Source organism: Oncorhynchus clarkii, chromosome 32 (assembly GCF_045791955.1).
Source record: "Oncorhynchus clarkii lewisi isolate Uvic-CL-2024 chromosome 32, UVic_Ocla_1.0, whole genome shotgun sequence".
NCBI classification, from domain to species: domain Eukaryota; kingdom Metazoa; phylum Chordata; class Actinopteri; order Salmoniformes; family Salmonidae; genus Oncorhynchus; species Oncorhynchus clarkii.
The window spans coordinates 16635356-16649959 of record NC_092178.1 but is presented as its reverse complement, the minus strand read 5'-3'; the positions used below and the strand labels follow the sequence as shown (position 1 = coordinate 16649959).

Here is a 14604-nt window from a genome sequence, read left to right as displayed (position 1 = left end):
CTCCAGTGTATATTTGGTCTTGTGTTTTAGGTTATTGTCCTGCTGAAAGCTGAATTTGTCTCCCAGTGTCTGTTGAAAAGCAGACTGGACAAGGTTTTCCTCTAGGATTTTGCTTAGTTTGCTTAGTTCTTTTCCGTTTATTTTAATTTTAAAAAGTCCTTGCCGATGACAAGCATACCCATAACATGCTGCAGCCACCACCATGCTTGAAAATATGGTACTCAGTGATGTGTTGTTTTTGATTTGCCCCTAACAAAATGCTTTGTGGTCAGGACATAAAGTACATTTTTTTGCAGTTTTTACTTTAGTGCGTTATTGCAAACAGGATGCATGTTTTGGAATATTTTTATTCTGTACAGGATTGCCATAACAAAGAGGTTGAATAATTATTGACTCAAGACATTTCAGCTTTTCATTTATTTATTTATTTATTTTTACCACTTTTTTTCCCCAATTTCGTGGTATCCAATTTGAAGTTACAGTCTTGTCTCATCGCTGCAACTCCGGACAGGCGACGGTCGAGGGCTGTGCGTCTTCCAAAACACAACCCAGCAAAGCCGCACTGCTTCTTGACACAACGCCCGCTTAACCTGGAAGCCAGCCGCACCAATGTGTTGGAGGAAACACGGTGCACCTGGCGACCGTGTCAGCGTGCACTGCACCCGGCCTGCCACAGGAGTCGTTAGTGTGTGATGGGACAAGGATATCCCTGCCGGCCAAACCCTCCCCTTAGCCGGAATACGCTGGGCCAATTGTGCGCCACCCCATGGGTCTCCCGGTTGCAGCCTGCTGCGACAGAGCCTGGACTCGAACCCAGAATCTCCAGTGGCACAGCGTGCACTGCGATGCAGTCCCTTAGAACACTGCACCACTGGGGAGACCCAGGTTTTCATTTTTTATGAATTTGTAAAATGTTCTAAAAATAAAATTCCACTTTGACATTATGGGTTATTGTGTGTAGGCCAGTGACGCAAAATCCCACTTTTAATCCATTTTAAATTCAGGCTGTAATACAAATAAATGTGGAAAAAGTCAAGGAGTGTGAATACTTTCTGAAAACACTGTAGATACTCAGCTTTTAGAGACTCCCTAATACTGTTCCTGCCTCACACTTGGTGATTGAATAGAGACTCAAGCCCCCATGTGTAAACTCATCAACTGCAACTCACTGTTAACTGCATTTATTTTCAGCAAACTTAACATGTGTAAATATTTGTGTGAACATAACAAGATTCAACAACTGAGACATAAACTGAACAAGTTCCACAGACATGTGACTAACAGAAATGGAATAACGTGTCCCTGAACAAAGGGGGGGTCAAAATCAAAAGTAACAGTCAGTATCTGGTGTGGCCACCAGCTGCATTAAGTACTGCAGTGCATCTCCTCCTCAAGTACTGCACCAGATTTGCCAGTTCTTCCTGTGAGATGTTACCCCACTCTTCCACCAAGGCACCTGCAAGTTCCCGAAGCTTTTCTGTGGGGAATTGCCCTAGCCCTCACCCTCCGATCCAACAGGTCCCAGACGTGCTCAATGGGACTGTAACGCTCATTCCTTTGATGATAAACGCGAATCCGTGACTGGTCAGTGAAGAGCACTTTTTCCCAGTCCTGTCTGGTCCAGCGACGGTGAGTTTGTGCCCATAGGCGATGTTGTTGCCTGTGATGTCTGGTAAGGATCTGCCTTACAACAGACCTGCAAGCCCTCAGTCCAGCTTCTCTCAACCAATTTGCGGACAGTCTGAGGACTGATGGAGGGATTGTGCATTCCTGGTGTAGCTCGGGCAGTTGTTGTTGCCATCCTATACCTGTCCCGCAGGTGTGCTGTTCGGATGTACCGATCCTGTGTAGGTGTTGTTACATGTGGTCTGCCACTGCGAGGATGATCAGCTGTCCGTTCTGTCTCCCTGTAGCGCTGACTTAGGCGTCTCACAGTACGGACATTGCATTTTATTGCCCTGGCCACATCTGCAGTCCTCATGCCTTCTTGCAGCATGCCTAAGGCATGTTCACGCAGGTGAGCAGGGACCCTGGGCATCTTTCTTTTGGTGTTTTTCAGAGTCAGTAGAAAGGCCTCTTTAGTGTCCTAAGTTTTCATAACTGTGACCTTAATTGCCTACCTTCTGTAAGCCGTTAGTGTCTTAACTGCCATTCCACAGGTGCATGATCATTAATTGTTTATGGTTCATTGTACAAGCATAGGAAACAGTGTTTAAATCTTTTTAAAATTCAGAGATGTGAAGTTATTTGGATTTTTACGAATGATCTTTGAAAGACAGGGTCCTGAATAAGGGACGTTTATTTTTTTTGCTGAGTTCATATATGATGGTGTGTGTGTATAGACAGTATGGACACGATATGAATGGAAAAAGTGTGTACAGCAGTAGTTATATAAGATGAGCCATGACTAAAATACAGTATACACAGTTGAAGTCAGAAGTTACATACACTTAGGTTGGAGTCATTAAAACTCGTTTTTCAACCACTCCACAAATTTCTTGTCAACAAACTATAGTTTTGGCAAGTTGGTTAGGACATCTACTTTGTGCATGACACAAGTCATTTTTCCAACAATTGTTTACAGACAGATTATTTCACTTATAATTCACTGTATCACAATTCCGGTGGGTCAGAAGTTTACATACACTAAGTTGACTGTGCCTTTAAACAGCTTGGAAAATTCCAGAAAATGATGTCATGGAAGCTTCTGATAGGCTTTTGTTGATAGCTTCTGATTGTTATGTTTGGAGGAAAAAGGAGGAGGCTTGCAAGCCAAAGAACACCATCCCAACCGTGAAGCACGGGGGTGGCAGCATCATGTTGTGGGGGTGCTTTGCTGCAAGAGGGACTGGTGCACTTCACAAAATAGATGGATTCATGAGGATGGAAAATTATGTGGATATATTGAAGCAACATCTCAAGACATCAGTCAGGAAATTAAAGCTTGGTCGCAAATGGGTCTTCCAAATGGACAATGACCCCAAGCATACTTCCAAAGTTGTGGCAAAATGGCTTAGGGACAACAAAGTCAAGGTATTGGAGTGGCAATCACAAAGCCATTACAGACCTCAATCTTATAGAAAATGTGTGGGCAGAACTGAAAAATCCTGTGCGAGCAAGGAGGCCTATAAACCTGACTCAGTTACACCAGCTCTGTCAGGAGGAAGGCTACTTGAAATATTTGACCCAAGTTAAACAGTTTAAAGGCAATGCTACCAAATACTAATTGAGTGTATGTAAACTTCTGACCCACTGGGAATGTGATGCAATAAAACCTGAAATAAATAATTTCACATTCTTAAAATAAAGTGGTGATCTTAACTGACCTAAGACAGGGAATTGTTACTAGGATTAAATGTTGGTAATGTAGGTTAACTTCCAACTGTACATGTAAAGTGGGTGAAACAGTATGGAAACAGTACTAAAGTGACCAGTCCAATGACTTTAGGGTGGTAGCCAGCTAGTACCCGTGACCAAAGTTCAAGGCAGGGTACTCGGTGGAGGCAGGCTAGTGGTGACTATTTAACATTCTGATGGCCTGGAGTTTGATAAACAGCTTCTGTCTTTTAGTCCCAGCTTTGATGCACCTATACTGTCTCCTCTTTTTAGTGGGGTAAAGTGGCCATGGCTGAGGTTATTGATGTTCTTTTTGGCTTCCTGTGACACCGGGTGCTGTAGTTGTCCTGAAGGGCAGGCAGTGTGCTCCCGATGATGCGTCGGGTAGACCTCACCACCCTCTGGAGATCCCTGAGGATGCGGGCGGTGCAGTTGCCGTACCAGTCGGTGATACAGCCCGACAGGATGCTCTCAATAGTGCATCTGTAGAAGTTTGTGAGGGTTTTAGGGGCCAAGACTAATTTCTTCAGCCTCCTGATGTTGTTGCACCTTCTTCACCACACTGTCTGTGTGAAGGGACCATTTCAGGTCGTCAGTGATGTGCACGCCGAAGACTTTTGTAAACTCTCCACTGCGGCCCCGTCGATGTGGATGGGGGCATGCTCTCGCTACTAGCTCCTGTTGTCCATGATCAGCTCCTTTGTTTAGTTGAGGAAGAAGTTACTTTCCTTCACAGTCATGGGTGAACAGGGAGTACATGAGGGGGCTGAGCACAAACCCCAGGGGGCCCCGGTGTTGAGGATCAGCGTGGCGGAGGTGGTGTTGCCTACCTTCACCATTTGGGGTCATCCCATCAGGAAGTCCAGGACTTGTGCACGGAGGGCTTTAGACTCAGGGCCTTGAGCTTAGTGATGTGCTTGGAGTGCACTATGGTGTTAAACACTGAGCTGTAGCTGACGACCAGCATTCTTACAAAGGTATTTCTCTTGTCCAGGTTGGATAGGGCGGTGTGGAGTTTAATGGAGATTGCGTTGTCCATGAATCTGTTTGGGCAGTATGTGAATTGTAGTGGGTCTAGGGTGTTGGGTAAGGTGGAGGTTATATGGTCCTTAACTAGCCTCTCAAAGCACTTCATGATGACAGAAGTGAGTGCTACGGGGCGATAGTCATTTAGTTCAGTTACCTTCGCTTTTTTGTACAGAAACAATGGTGAACATCTTGAAGCAAGTGGGTACAACAGACTGGTATATGGGGAGATTGAATATGTCCGTAAACACTCCAGCCAGCTGGTCTGCACATGCTCTGAGGACGTGACTTGGATTCCGTCTGGGCCGGCAACCTCATTAGGGTTAACACGCTTAAATGACGTGCTCACGTCAGCCACAGAGAATGAGAACAGTCCTATTGAGCTGAGGGGGTCTGTGTTGGCAGCACTTTTTCCTCGAAGCGGAGGAGGTGTTTAGCTCCTCCGGAAGCGAGGGATCGGTGTCTGCGACATGGGTCACAGAGGAGTTTATTCTACAGTCATAACAGCATGTTACACTTTCCATTCAGTAGAACATGTTATTGGTGTGATCTGTGGTCATCTAGATATCAATGATGCAATTGTCTCCTGTTAAATTCCTGTTTAATAAATGTGCATGTTTAGTGTACCTGGCTCGCTCGAAGATTTGAGCTCTAATTGTGTGAGCGCTGATCGCACTGCTCCTACAGTCAGAGCAAACAGCGGCTGCCTTCCCTATGTAGCGAACTACTTTTGACCAGGGCCCATTGGGCTCTGTTCAAAAGTAGTGCACTATATATGGAATATGGTGCCTTTTGGGACACTGACGAGGCCTTTGGAGCGTGACAGCAGCCTGTGTCGTCCCAGACTGACAGGTTCTTTGATATGCTGATCATTTGCTTGTTCGTTTGGCTTTCTGCCGCAGGCGTTCACTTCCTCCCCTTCTCACATCGTGTCTCTCCCGCTCCGCTCCTGCTATTCTCCTGAGCTCTGCAATCATCCTGTAGAGCAGATACGTTTTGAGGTGGGATGTTTGCCTGAGAGCTCCAAAAAGTGATCAGAAAATGTCCACTGAGACATCTTTGATATATATTCTAATAGCTGTGTGCAAGTAATACAAATACAAATGTTCCATCCAAAGTGCCTTCATAAAATGGCATCTTTCCATCACATCATGGGACGGTTTCCTAAACAGAGATTCATCCTAGTCCAAAAAATCTATTTTAATTAAGAACCTCCATTGAGAATGCTTTCTAAACCAGGTCTAAAATAAATCTGTATCTGGGAAACCAGCCCCATATGTGTAACCTAGATTTCCTTCTCTCTCTACCTCCTATCCAGACATCCAAGGTCTTTCCACCTCTCCACTCCTCTAAATCCCCCTCTTTCTTCTCCTCCCAGGTGATGCAGGTGGTGAGGGATCAGATCATGCGAGCGCTGACACAGAAGCCTAATTCCCTGGACCAGTTGAAGAGTCGCCTGCAGAACCTGAGTTACACTGAGATCCTGAAGATACGCCAGTCTGAGAGGATGAACCAAGAAGACTTCCAGTCCCGCCCCATCCTGTGAGTCTACTGTGTGTGTGTGAGTCTACTGTGTGTGTGTGTGTGTGTGTGTGTGTGTGTGTGTGTGTGTGTGTGTGTGTGTGTGTGTGTGTGTGTGTGTGTGTGTGTGTGTGTGTGTGTGTGTGTGTGTGTGTGAGAGAGGATGGGAAAGGGGGATACCTCGTCAATTGTACAACTGAATACATCCAGAGTGGCGCATCGGTCTAAGGCACTTCATCCCAGTGCTAGAGGCATCACTACAGACCCTGGTTCGATTCCAGGCTGTATCACAACCAGCCGTGATTGGGAGTCCCAGAAGGCGGCTCACAATTGGCCCAGCGTCGTCCGGGGTAGGCCGTCATTGTAAATAAGAATTTGTTCTTAACTGACTTGCCTAGTTCAATAAAGGTTAAATAAATACTGAAACGTGTCTTCCGCATTTAACCCAACCCCTCTGAATCAGAGAGGTGCGGGGGGGCTGCCTTAATCAACGTCAGTGGGTTAACTGCCTTTCTCAGAGGCAGAGCAACAGGTTTTTACCTTGTCAGCTCGGGGATTCGATCCTACCCGCCAGGCTACCATGCGTGATGGTCCTCACAATTGGAAAGATGGAACTGCTTGAGAAGGACACAGCAGTCAGTGATATCGCTGTCTAGATGTCCCCAATCCTTCATTAAAACATTGAGGCAGAAAGGAAATAGGAAATAAAGGAAATAGCTGCTAATATTCATGACATGGATGTCCTCATGCCCCATCCTTTACCCAGTCCAAAAACAGACGAAAACAAAGGGAACAAGAGACAATATGACTTTGGAAGAAAGGAAACACGTTAGTTAATACTAATTTAATAAAACGTCCCTCCACCCTCGCTCATTTCCATCCTTTATCCATTTGTTCATATAATGTCGGCTATTGGCACAGCACACCTGCGTTCGGTTCCCCTCAGGATTGAAAATCTGCATTAAAATCGAATTTGTCTACAAATGGTGTTCTGAGTGAATCCTCCATTACGGTCTTATAGTGCATCAGACTAGAGAGAGTGTATGTTCAGTTCTATTAAAGCACTCATTAACTGCTAATGGATAAAGTCATAATAATGAAGGACATTGTTTGTCCTGTCACTGTATTTTAAGGAATTTAGCATCTAGCGGCATTGAAAATCATTTCATGCAGCCAGCTTGGTCTCTGAAGAACCGGACAGTGGCATGTATCGAGCTGATATTGATCATGTGAAAGGGTAATTGTTATTGGAGAAATGTGGGAGGGGAAATGGTTTTAGCTTTTAGACGGTAAGCGTCAGATGTTTGGGACGTAGGGTTGTTCAAACCTTAGGATTGCAATGTGCTGGAAAGAAAGACCTGTGTAACATTTACCTTCTGTAAGGGCACTCACTCAAATTAGACCAGCTTATATAAACAGGGTCTTAACAAGAATGAATATTACATTCATTAGTGCAGAGGAAACATTTATGAGAGAAGGTGTTAGGCTGCATCTCATATGGTTTGAAAATAAAAGAGAGCCGCACACTCTAGGAGCTCAGATGCAAACATTTAATTACCAACGTTTCATCAGGGTGTAATGCGTCTCATATGGTTCCAGGTTGGTTCCAGATTTCCTACATATGGCCCTAGGTCAAAAGTAGTGCACTCAATGTACAGCTTTACCTAATGTAATCTACAGTACAGTAACTGTATAGAAGGGGAGAAAAGTAATGTATAATTAATTATTGAGTCCTCCATATAATTTGGTTTTTTTATTTCACGCTTCAATAATGAAGTACGTTTCCATTTCTATTTGGATTCCACTCCCATCTCAGTGGGTCCTGCCACTCTATACTCTGTGTCCAGGAACATTTGATACAAGCCATCGCAGAGATTTATCTACAGTATGTAGCCTTTGAAAGAGCTCATTTGGGTGCTTTTCAGAGGTGAAGAGTGAATGAGATTGAGCTGCAATGAATCTGATTTATAAAATGGCAGTGCCAAAAGTCTGAGATACAGACAGGACGACAGACAAAGTCTGAGACACAGACAGGACGACAGACAAAGTCTGAGTCACAGACAGGGCAACAGACAAAGTCTGAGACACAGACAGGGCAACAGACAAAGTCTGAGACACAGACAGGGCAACAGACAAAGTCTGAGACACAGACAGGGCAACAGACAAAGTCTGAGAAACAGACAGGGCAGCAGACAAAGTCTGAGACACAGACAGGCCGACAGACAAAGTCTGAGACACAGACATGACGACAGACAAAGTCTGAGACACAGACAGGACGACAGACAAAGTCTGAGACACAGACAGGGCAACAGACAAAGATGATTTCACTATGTGGAGTAACTGAATCCTTAGCGTCCCCTCCCACTGACAGATATCAGAGTAGGGTGAAGTTGCCCCTAGATGCTGATCTCGGGTCAGTTTAGCATTTTCCTAACTAGGATTTGGGGAGAGGAAGCTGATCCTCGATCTGTACCTAGGGGAAACTTCAACCTTACATGCATGTCTACTCAACATCCAACTACAGATCAATGTAATGACGTAGTCCACTGATAATCAGAAAGCACAGAGCCAGTGGAAATAATTGCTAGGGAAAGGCACAGAGAGCCTGACCTAATGAGAAAGAAAATCTGATTCGACAGTCCTCTCCACAGCAGCCCTCTGATAGGCTGTTTTTTCCACAGCGGCGTCCTGACTGGCTGGGAAGTCATGGACTATGTGGGCCCGCGTGTTTCCCCAGTCAGAGGAGGTTTTATGTATAATTCATGTTTGCTAGATGTTAGGGGCTGTGTTCAGAGCTTTCATATGCAGAGGAAGAGCATGCAGAGAAACCTACATGCTAGGCTAAATGACAGATCACTGCAGGGGGCTGTGCATCTCGCTCCGGGGGATTGGATGTGCGTGCGTGCGTGCGTGCGTGCGTGCGTGTGTGTGTGTGTGTGTGTGTGTGAGTGTGTGCGTTTTCCTCTTATGTTTTCCCACCTCACCATATGTGGTCCTAGCACTCATAATGCTTTGTGTGTGGACAGAGTCAGTTGTTTATGTTTCCAGTTTGAATAGTGTAGTTCTATTCTAATAGGTCGTCTGGTTAGTGTGCCTAATTCCAGTTTGAATAGTGCAGTTCTATTCTAATAGGTCGTCTGGTTAGTGTGCCTAATTCCAGTTTGAATAGTGCAGTTCTATTCTAATAGGTCGTCTGGTTAGTGTGCCTAATTCCAGTTTGCCTCAGCCTGTGACTGAGACTGATTTTAGACCTGGGACTGATTTTTGACCTGGGACACCAGGTGGGTGACTCCCCTCTAATCAGGGACTAATTTAGACCTGGGACACCAGGTGGGGGATTCCCCTCTAGTCAGGGACTAATTTAGACCTGGGACAGTGGGTGATTCCCCTCTAGTCAGGGACTGATTTAGACCTGGGACACCAGGTGGGTGCAATTAATGATCAGATAGAACAGAAAACCAGCAGGCTCCGGTCCTCATAGGCTAAGAGTTGACTGCCCCTGCCCTAAATAGTGCACTATTTTGACCAGGGAATAGGGTGCCATTTGGGACAAAACCCAGTGTGTGTTGTTCCAGTGAGTCTCTATCTCTCTCTCTTACTGACTGACTGGTCTCTGTTTTCCCTTGTTACACTGACTGACTGGTCTCTCTCTTACTGACTGACTGGTCTCTGTTTTCTCTGTTACACTGACTGACTGGTCCCTGTGTTACTGACTGACTGGTCTCTGTTACTAACTGACTGGTTCCTGCGTTACTGACTGACTGGTCCCTGCGTTTCTGACTGACTGGTCTCTGTTTTCTCTGTTACACTGACTGACTGGTCTCTGTTACTAACTGACTGGTTCCTGCGTTACTGACTGACTGGTCCCTGTGTTACTGACTGACTGGTCTCTGTGTTACTGACTGACTTGTCTCTGTGTGACTGACTGGTTTCTGTGTGACTGACTAACTGGTCTCTGTGTGACTGACTGACTGGTCTCTCTTACTGATTGACTGGTCTCTGTTTTCTCTGTTACACTGACTGACTGGTCTCTGTGTGACTGACTGACTGGTCTCTGTGTTACTGACTGACTGGTTCCTGCGTTACTGACTGACAGGTTCCTGTTTTCTCTGTGTGACTGACTGACTGGTCTCTCTCTTACTGACTGACTGGTCTCTGTTTTCTCTGTTACACTGACTGACTGGTCTCTGTGTGACTGACTGACTGGTCTCTGTTTTCTCTGTTACACTGACTGACTGGTCTCTGTGTGACTGACTGACTGGTCTCTGTGTGACTGACTGACTGGTCTCTGTGTGACTGACTGACTGGTCTCTGTGTGACTGACTGACTGGTCTCTGTTACTGACTGACTGGTTCCTGCGTTACTGACTGACTGGTTCCTGCGTTACTGGCTGACTGGTTCCTGCATTTCTGACTGATTGATTCCTGCGTTACTGACTGACTGATTCCTGCGTTACTGACTGACTGGTCTCTGTTTCTGACTGACTGGTTCCTGTGATACTGACTGACTAGTCTCTGTTTTCTCTGTTACACTGACTGACTGGTCCCAGTGTTACTGACTGGTCCCTGTGTTACTGACTGACTGGTATCTGTGTTACTGACTGACTGGTATCTGTGTTACTGACTGACTGGTCCCTGTGTTTCTGACTGATTGGTCCCTGTGTTACTGACTGACTGGTCCCTGTGTTTCTGACTGCATGTTTCCTGTTCTCTCTGTGACTGACTGACTGTTTCTCTGTCTTGTCCGTAGGGAGCTGCGGGAGAAGATCCAGCCAGAGATCATGGAGCTGATCAAACAACAGAGGCTCAACCGTCTGTGTGACGGAACCTGCTTCAGGAAGATCAGCAGCCGCCGGAGGCAAGGTGGGGGTCACACACACACACGCACACACACACGCACACACACAACTTACTTGGACTGTCAGTAATGGCTCTGTCGCTGTGAATCAAGAAAGCACACACATACACACACACAAACATGTGTGTGCCAAACCAAACATTAAGAACACCTTCCTAATATTGAATTGCGCAATCCATGTCTCAAGACTTAAAAATCCTTCTTTAACCAGTCTCCCCCCTTTCATCTACACTGATTGAAGTGGATGTAACAAGTGACATCAATAAGGGATCATAGCTTTCACCTCAATTCACCTGATCAGTCTATGTCAAGGAAAGAGCAGGTGTCCTTAATGTTTTGTGTAGTCAGTGTTTAACACAGTGTCATGAATTTACTAAGACATCCTACTGCTTACAAAAGCAGCTCATATCTGAGCTGTGTGGCCCTTACCTTTTTGTCTGGAACGGTTTCTGTCCCCAGCTCTACAGTTCCACTGAGCCTCATTGCTCTGAAGTGCATGAATCGATTTCACTAATGGAGGAACGGCCTAATTCAATTCCCGGCCGGGCTTCTGAAGCTCTTCCCCGGTCATCTCAGAGTTCTGGAATAGACATGAAGTTGGTTATTGTGACTCTTCAGAACCTTTGGACCCAGATAGAACCAGTTCCTTCAGTGCTGCGGATGTATCGGATGTCTGGGGGAAATGTAGGGCGTTTTATCTGTTAGTGACTCCTCTTTTGTCTGGGCGTTTGTTGGCGTCATGTGTCCCAGGTCCCATGACATTCTACATAGCTTTTATTAACAGTAACATCAAAATCCCTCCTTTCAGTAGAAGCTTAGTTTATGGATGTGTTCCCAAATGGCAACCTATTCCCTATATAATACACTACTTTTGACCAGCGCCCTATTGGTCCTGGTCAAAAGTAGTGCACTTTACAGGGAATAGAGTTCCATTTGGGATATAGCATATATCTCCCTGTCCTTGATTTAACTGTGGCGGTGGAATGGAAGCCTGTTCATCCTTTCCCTGTGGAGCTGGAGGACATATGAAGCGTTTACACTTCAGAGTGGAGTGTTTGGGGAGCATTGAGCCTAATATCCTTTTTCGCACTGACTGACTGGCTGGCGCGTAGGCCTGGACACAGCAGGGAGAGAGGAGAGCACAGCACAGCACAGGGGGAGGCCTTATCGGTTAGCACCGCTATAATGTGGTGCCTTTCACAGCCGGAGAGGATTAAATCTCCCACCCGAGACCAGACTCCGTCTCTCTCTGTCCTCCTCCGTCTCTCTCTGTCCTCCTCTGTCTTTCTCTGTCCTCCTCCGTCTCTCTCTGTCCTCCTCCGTCTCTCTCTGTCCTCCTCCGTCTCTCTCTGTCCTCCTCCTCTCTCTGTCCTCCTCCGTCTCTCTCTGTCCTCCTCGGTCTCTCCCTGTCCTCCTCCGTCTCTCTCTGTCCTCCTCCATCTCTCCCCTGCACAGACATAAACCGCTTCTGTCTCTCTCGTGCTCTCTCTCATGCACGCACACACATGCACACACAGGTTACGTATTGTTGAGGTGCCCTGGAAGCGCTGTCGTTCCAGCCCAGGGCCTGTGGGCTGTTGGCTGTCTGCCACCACACTGTAGTGAACACAACTGAAGAATTAGTATAACTGCAGATCTACACCTCCACCCGGCACTTTCTAAGTGCTTCATTCCTAAAGGACTCCTCTCAAATCATATTTCCACATACAATATACGTATACAAATAACTAAGTGTGAGGCAGGAATAGTATTAGAGAGTCTCTAAAAGCTGAGTATCTACAGGGCCTTCAGAAAGTATTCACACCCCTTGACTTTTTCCACATTTTGTTGTGTTACAGCCTGAATTTAAAATTGAATAAATTGAGATTTTGTGTCACTGAAAAACTCACAGCTGTAATCATTGCCAAAGGTGATTCTAACAATGTATTGACATGGGGGTGTGAATACTTATGTAAATTAGATATTTCTGAAAAAATCTATTTAATCCATTTTGAATTCAGGCTGTAACACAACAAAATGTTTAATAAATCAAGGGGTGTGAATACTTTCTGAAGGCCCTGTAGCTGACAAACAGCATCAGTCTGGGGCCCCTGTCTTTCAAGTACAGATGCCTACTGTATGTGGAAAATACATATATATGTTTACATATAAGTCATTACAAGCAATATGGGTACAAGGGCCATTATGTTGTATGCAAGCATCACATGTCCCAAAAGTACATCCAAAATCATAAAAATATATATTTTCTTAGTCAATTATGTAGTTAAGAAATAAATGATGAATTGAAGTGAATTGGAGAGTAGCTGTATCTCAATAGCTGAGGAAACAGAAACAATAACAACAATCTGAGCAGTATTCTGTCTGGAGGCTAGATATCTCCAGTCTAGGTATCTCCAGTCTAGGTATCTCCAGTCTATATATCTCCAGTCTATGTATCTCCAGTCTAGATATCTCCAGTCTAGATATCTCCAGTCTAGATATCTCCAGTCTAGATATCTCCAGTCTAGATATCTCCAGTCTAGATATCTCCAGCCTAGATATCTCCAGCCTAGATATCTCCAGCCTAGATATCTCCAGTCTAGATGTCTCCAGTCTAGATGTCTCCAGTCTAGATGTCTCCAGTCGAGATATCTCCAGTCGAGATATCTCCAGTCTAGATATCTCCAGTCGAGATATCTCCAGTCGAGATATCTCCAGTCGAGATATCTCCAGCCTAGATATCTCCAGCCTAGATATCTCCAGTCTAAATCCTCTCGCTCTCTCTCTCTCTCTCTCTCCTCTTTCTTTCTCGCTCTCTCCTCTCTCTCGCCCCTCGTTCTCTTTCTCTCTTGTCCCTCGCTCTCTCTCTTGCTCTCTCTCTCGCTCTCTCTACTCTTTCTCTATCCTCTCTCTCTCGCTTTCTCTCTCTCTACCTCTCTCTTTACCTCTCTCTTTCTTTCTCTCTCTCTCTCTCTCTCTCTCTCCCTACCTCTCTTTACCTCTCTACCTCTTTCTCTCTCTACCTCTTTCTCTCTCTACCTCTCTCTCTCTTTCTCTACCTATCTCTCTCTTTCTCTCTCTACCTCTTTCCCTCTCCTCTCTTTACCTCTCTACCTCCCTTTCTCTATCTACCTCTCTCTACCTCTCTTTACCTCTCTTTTCTCTCTCCTCTCTCTCTTGCTCTCTCGCTCTTCTCTCTCTGCTCCCTAAGCAGTCAGTCGTCTCACACCACCACTACACTAGGCACGACACAGCCACTCCCCACAGACCAGCGCCAGCCTCCCTGCTGCCAAATGTCTATTCTCAGCAATTAGGATTTGGACTGTGTTGTCCATGCGAGCGCCAACCAACCCTCCCTGGTCCCCAGCCTAGTTCTGCTCTTCCAGGGACATGCATAATGGGTAGAGAATAAAGTGCCAGGCCTTGCTCTACAGGAGGCCTGTCCACAGTGCCCAGGCATGCCAGCCTGTGTGCCAGCCGGCCCCAACTGCCCAGCGGGCAATAGCACCCCGGTGCCGGGTGCTATCAGTCACGCTAGCCACCTCCGACACATGAAAACATCACACACCACAGCCCATGAGAATAGAGGTCGGCCGATTTTTCAACGCCGATACCGATTATTGGAGGACCCCCCCCCCCCCCAAAAAAGCCGATACCGATTAATCTGCCGATGATTTAAAATGTATTTGTAATAATGACAATTACAACAATACTGAATGAACACTTATTTGAACTTAACATAATACATCAATAAAATCAATTTAGCCTCAAATAAATAATGAAACATGTTCAATTTGGTTTAAATAATGCAAAAACAAAGTGTTGGAGAAGAAAGTAAAAGTGCAATATGTGCCATGTAAAAAAGCTAACGTTTAAGTTCCTTGC

The 14604-nt window shown here is 45.6% G+C and overlaps 1 protein-coding gene across 11 annotated transcripts in view; it reads left to right on the top strand.

Moving 5' to 3' along the window:
* The window catches only part of LOC139391712 (engulfment and cell motility protein 1-like), a 195343-nt gene that overhangs the window by 171006 nt on the left and 9733 nt on the right, over positions 1-14604 (top strand). For all 11 annotated transcript variants that reach the window (XR_011629600.1, XR_011629603.1, XR_011629602.1 and 8 more), the window contains 2 exons: positions 5741-5904; positions 10633-10745. Coding sequence is in view for 7 of the 11 variants with exons in the window: in XM_071139199.1 (XP_070995300.1) it covers positions 5741-5904; positions 10633-10745 (277 nt within the window). In the remaining 4 variants the exon portion in view is untranslated. The remainder of the gene's footprint in view (positions 1-5740; positions 5905-10632; positions 10746-14604) is intronic.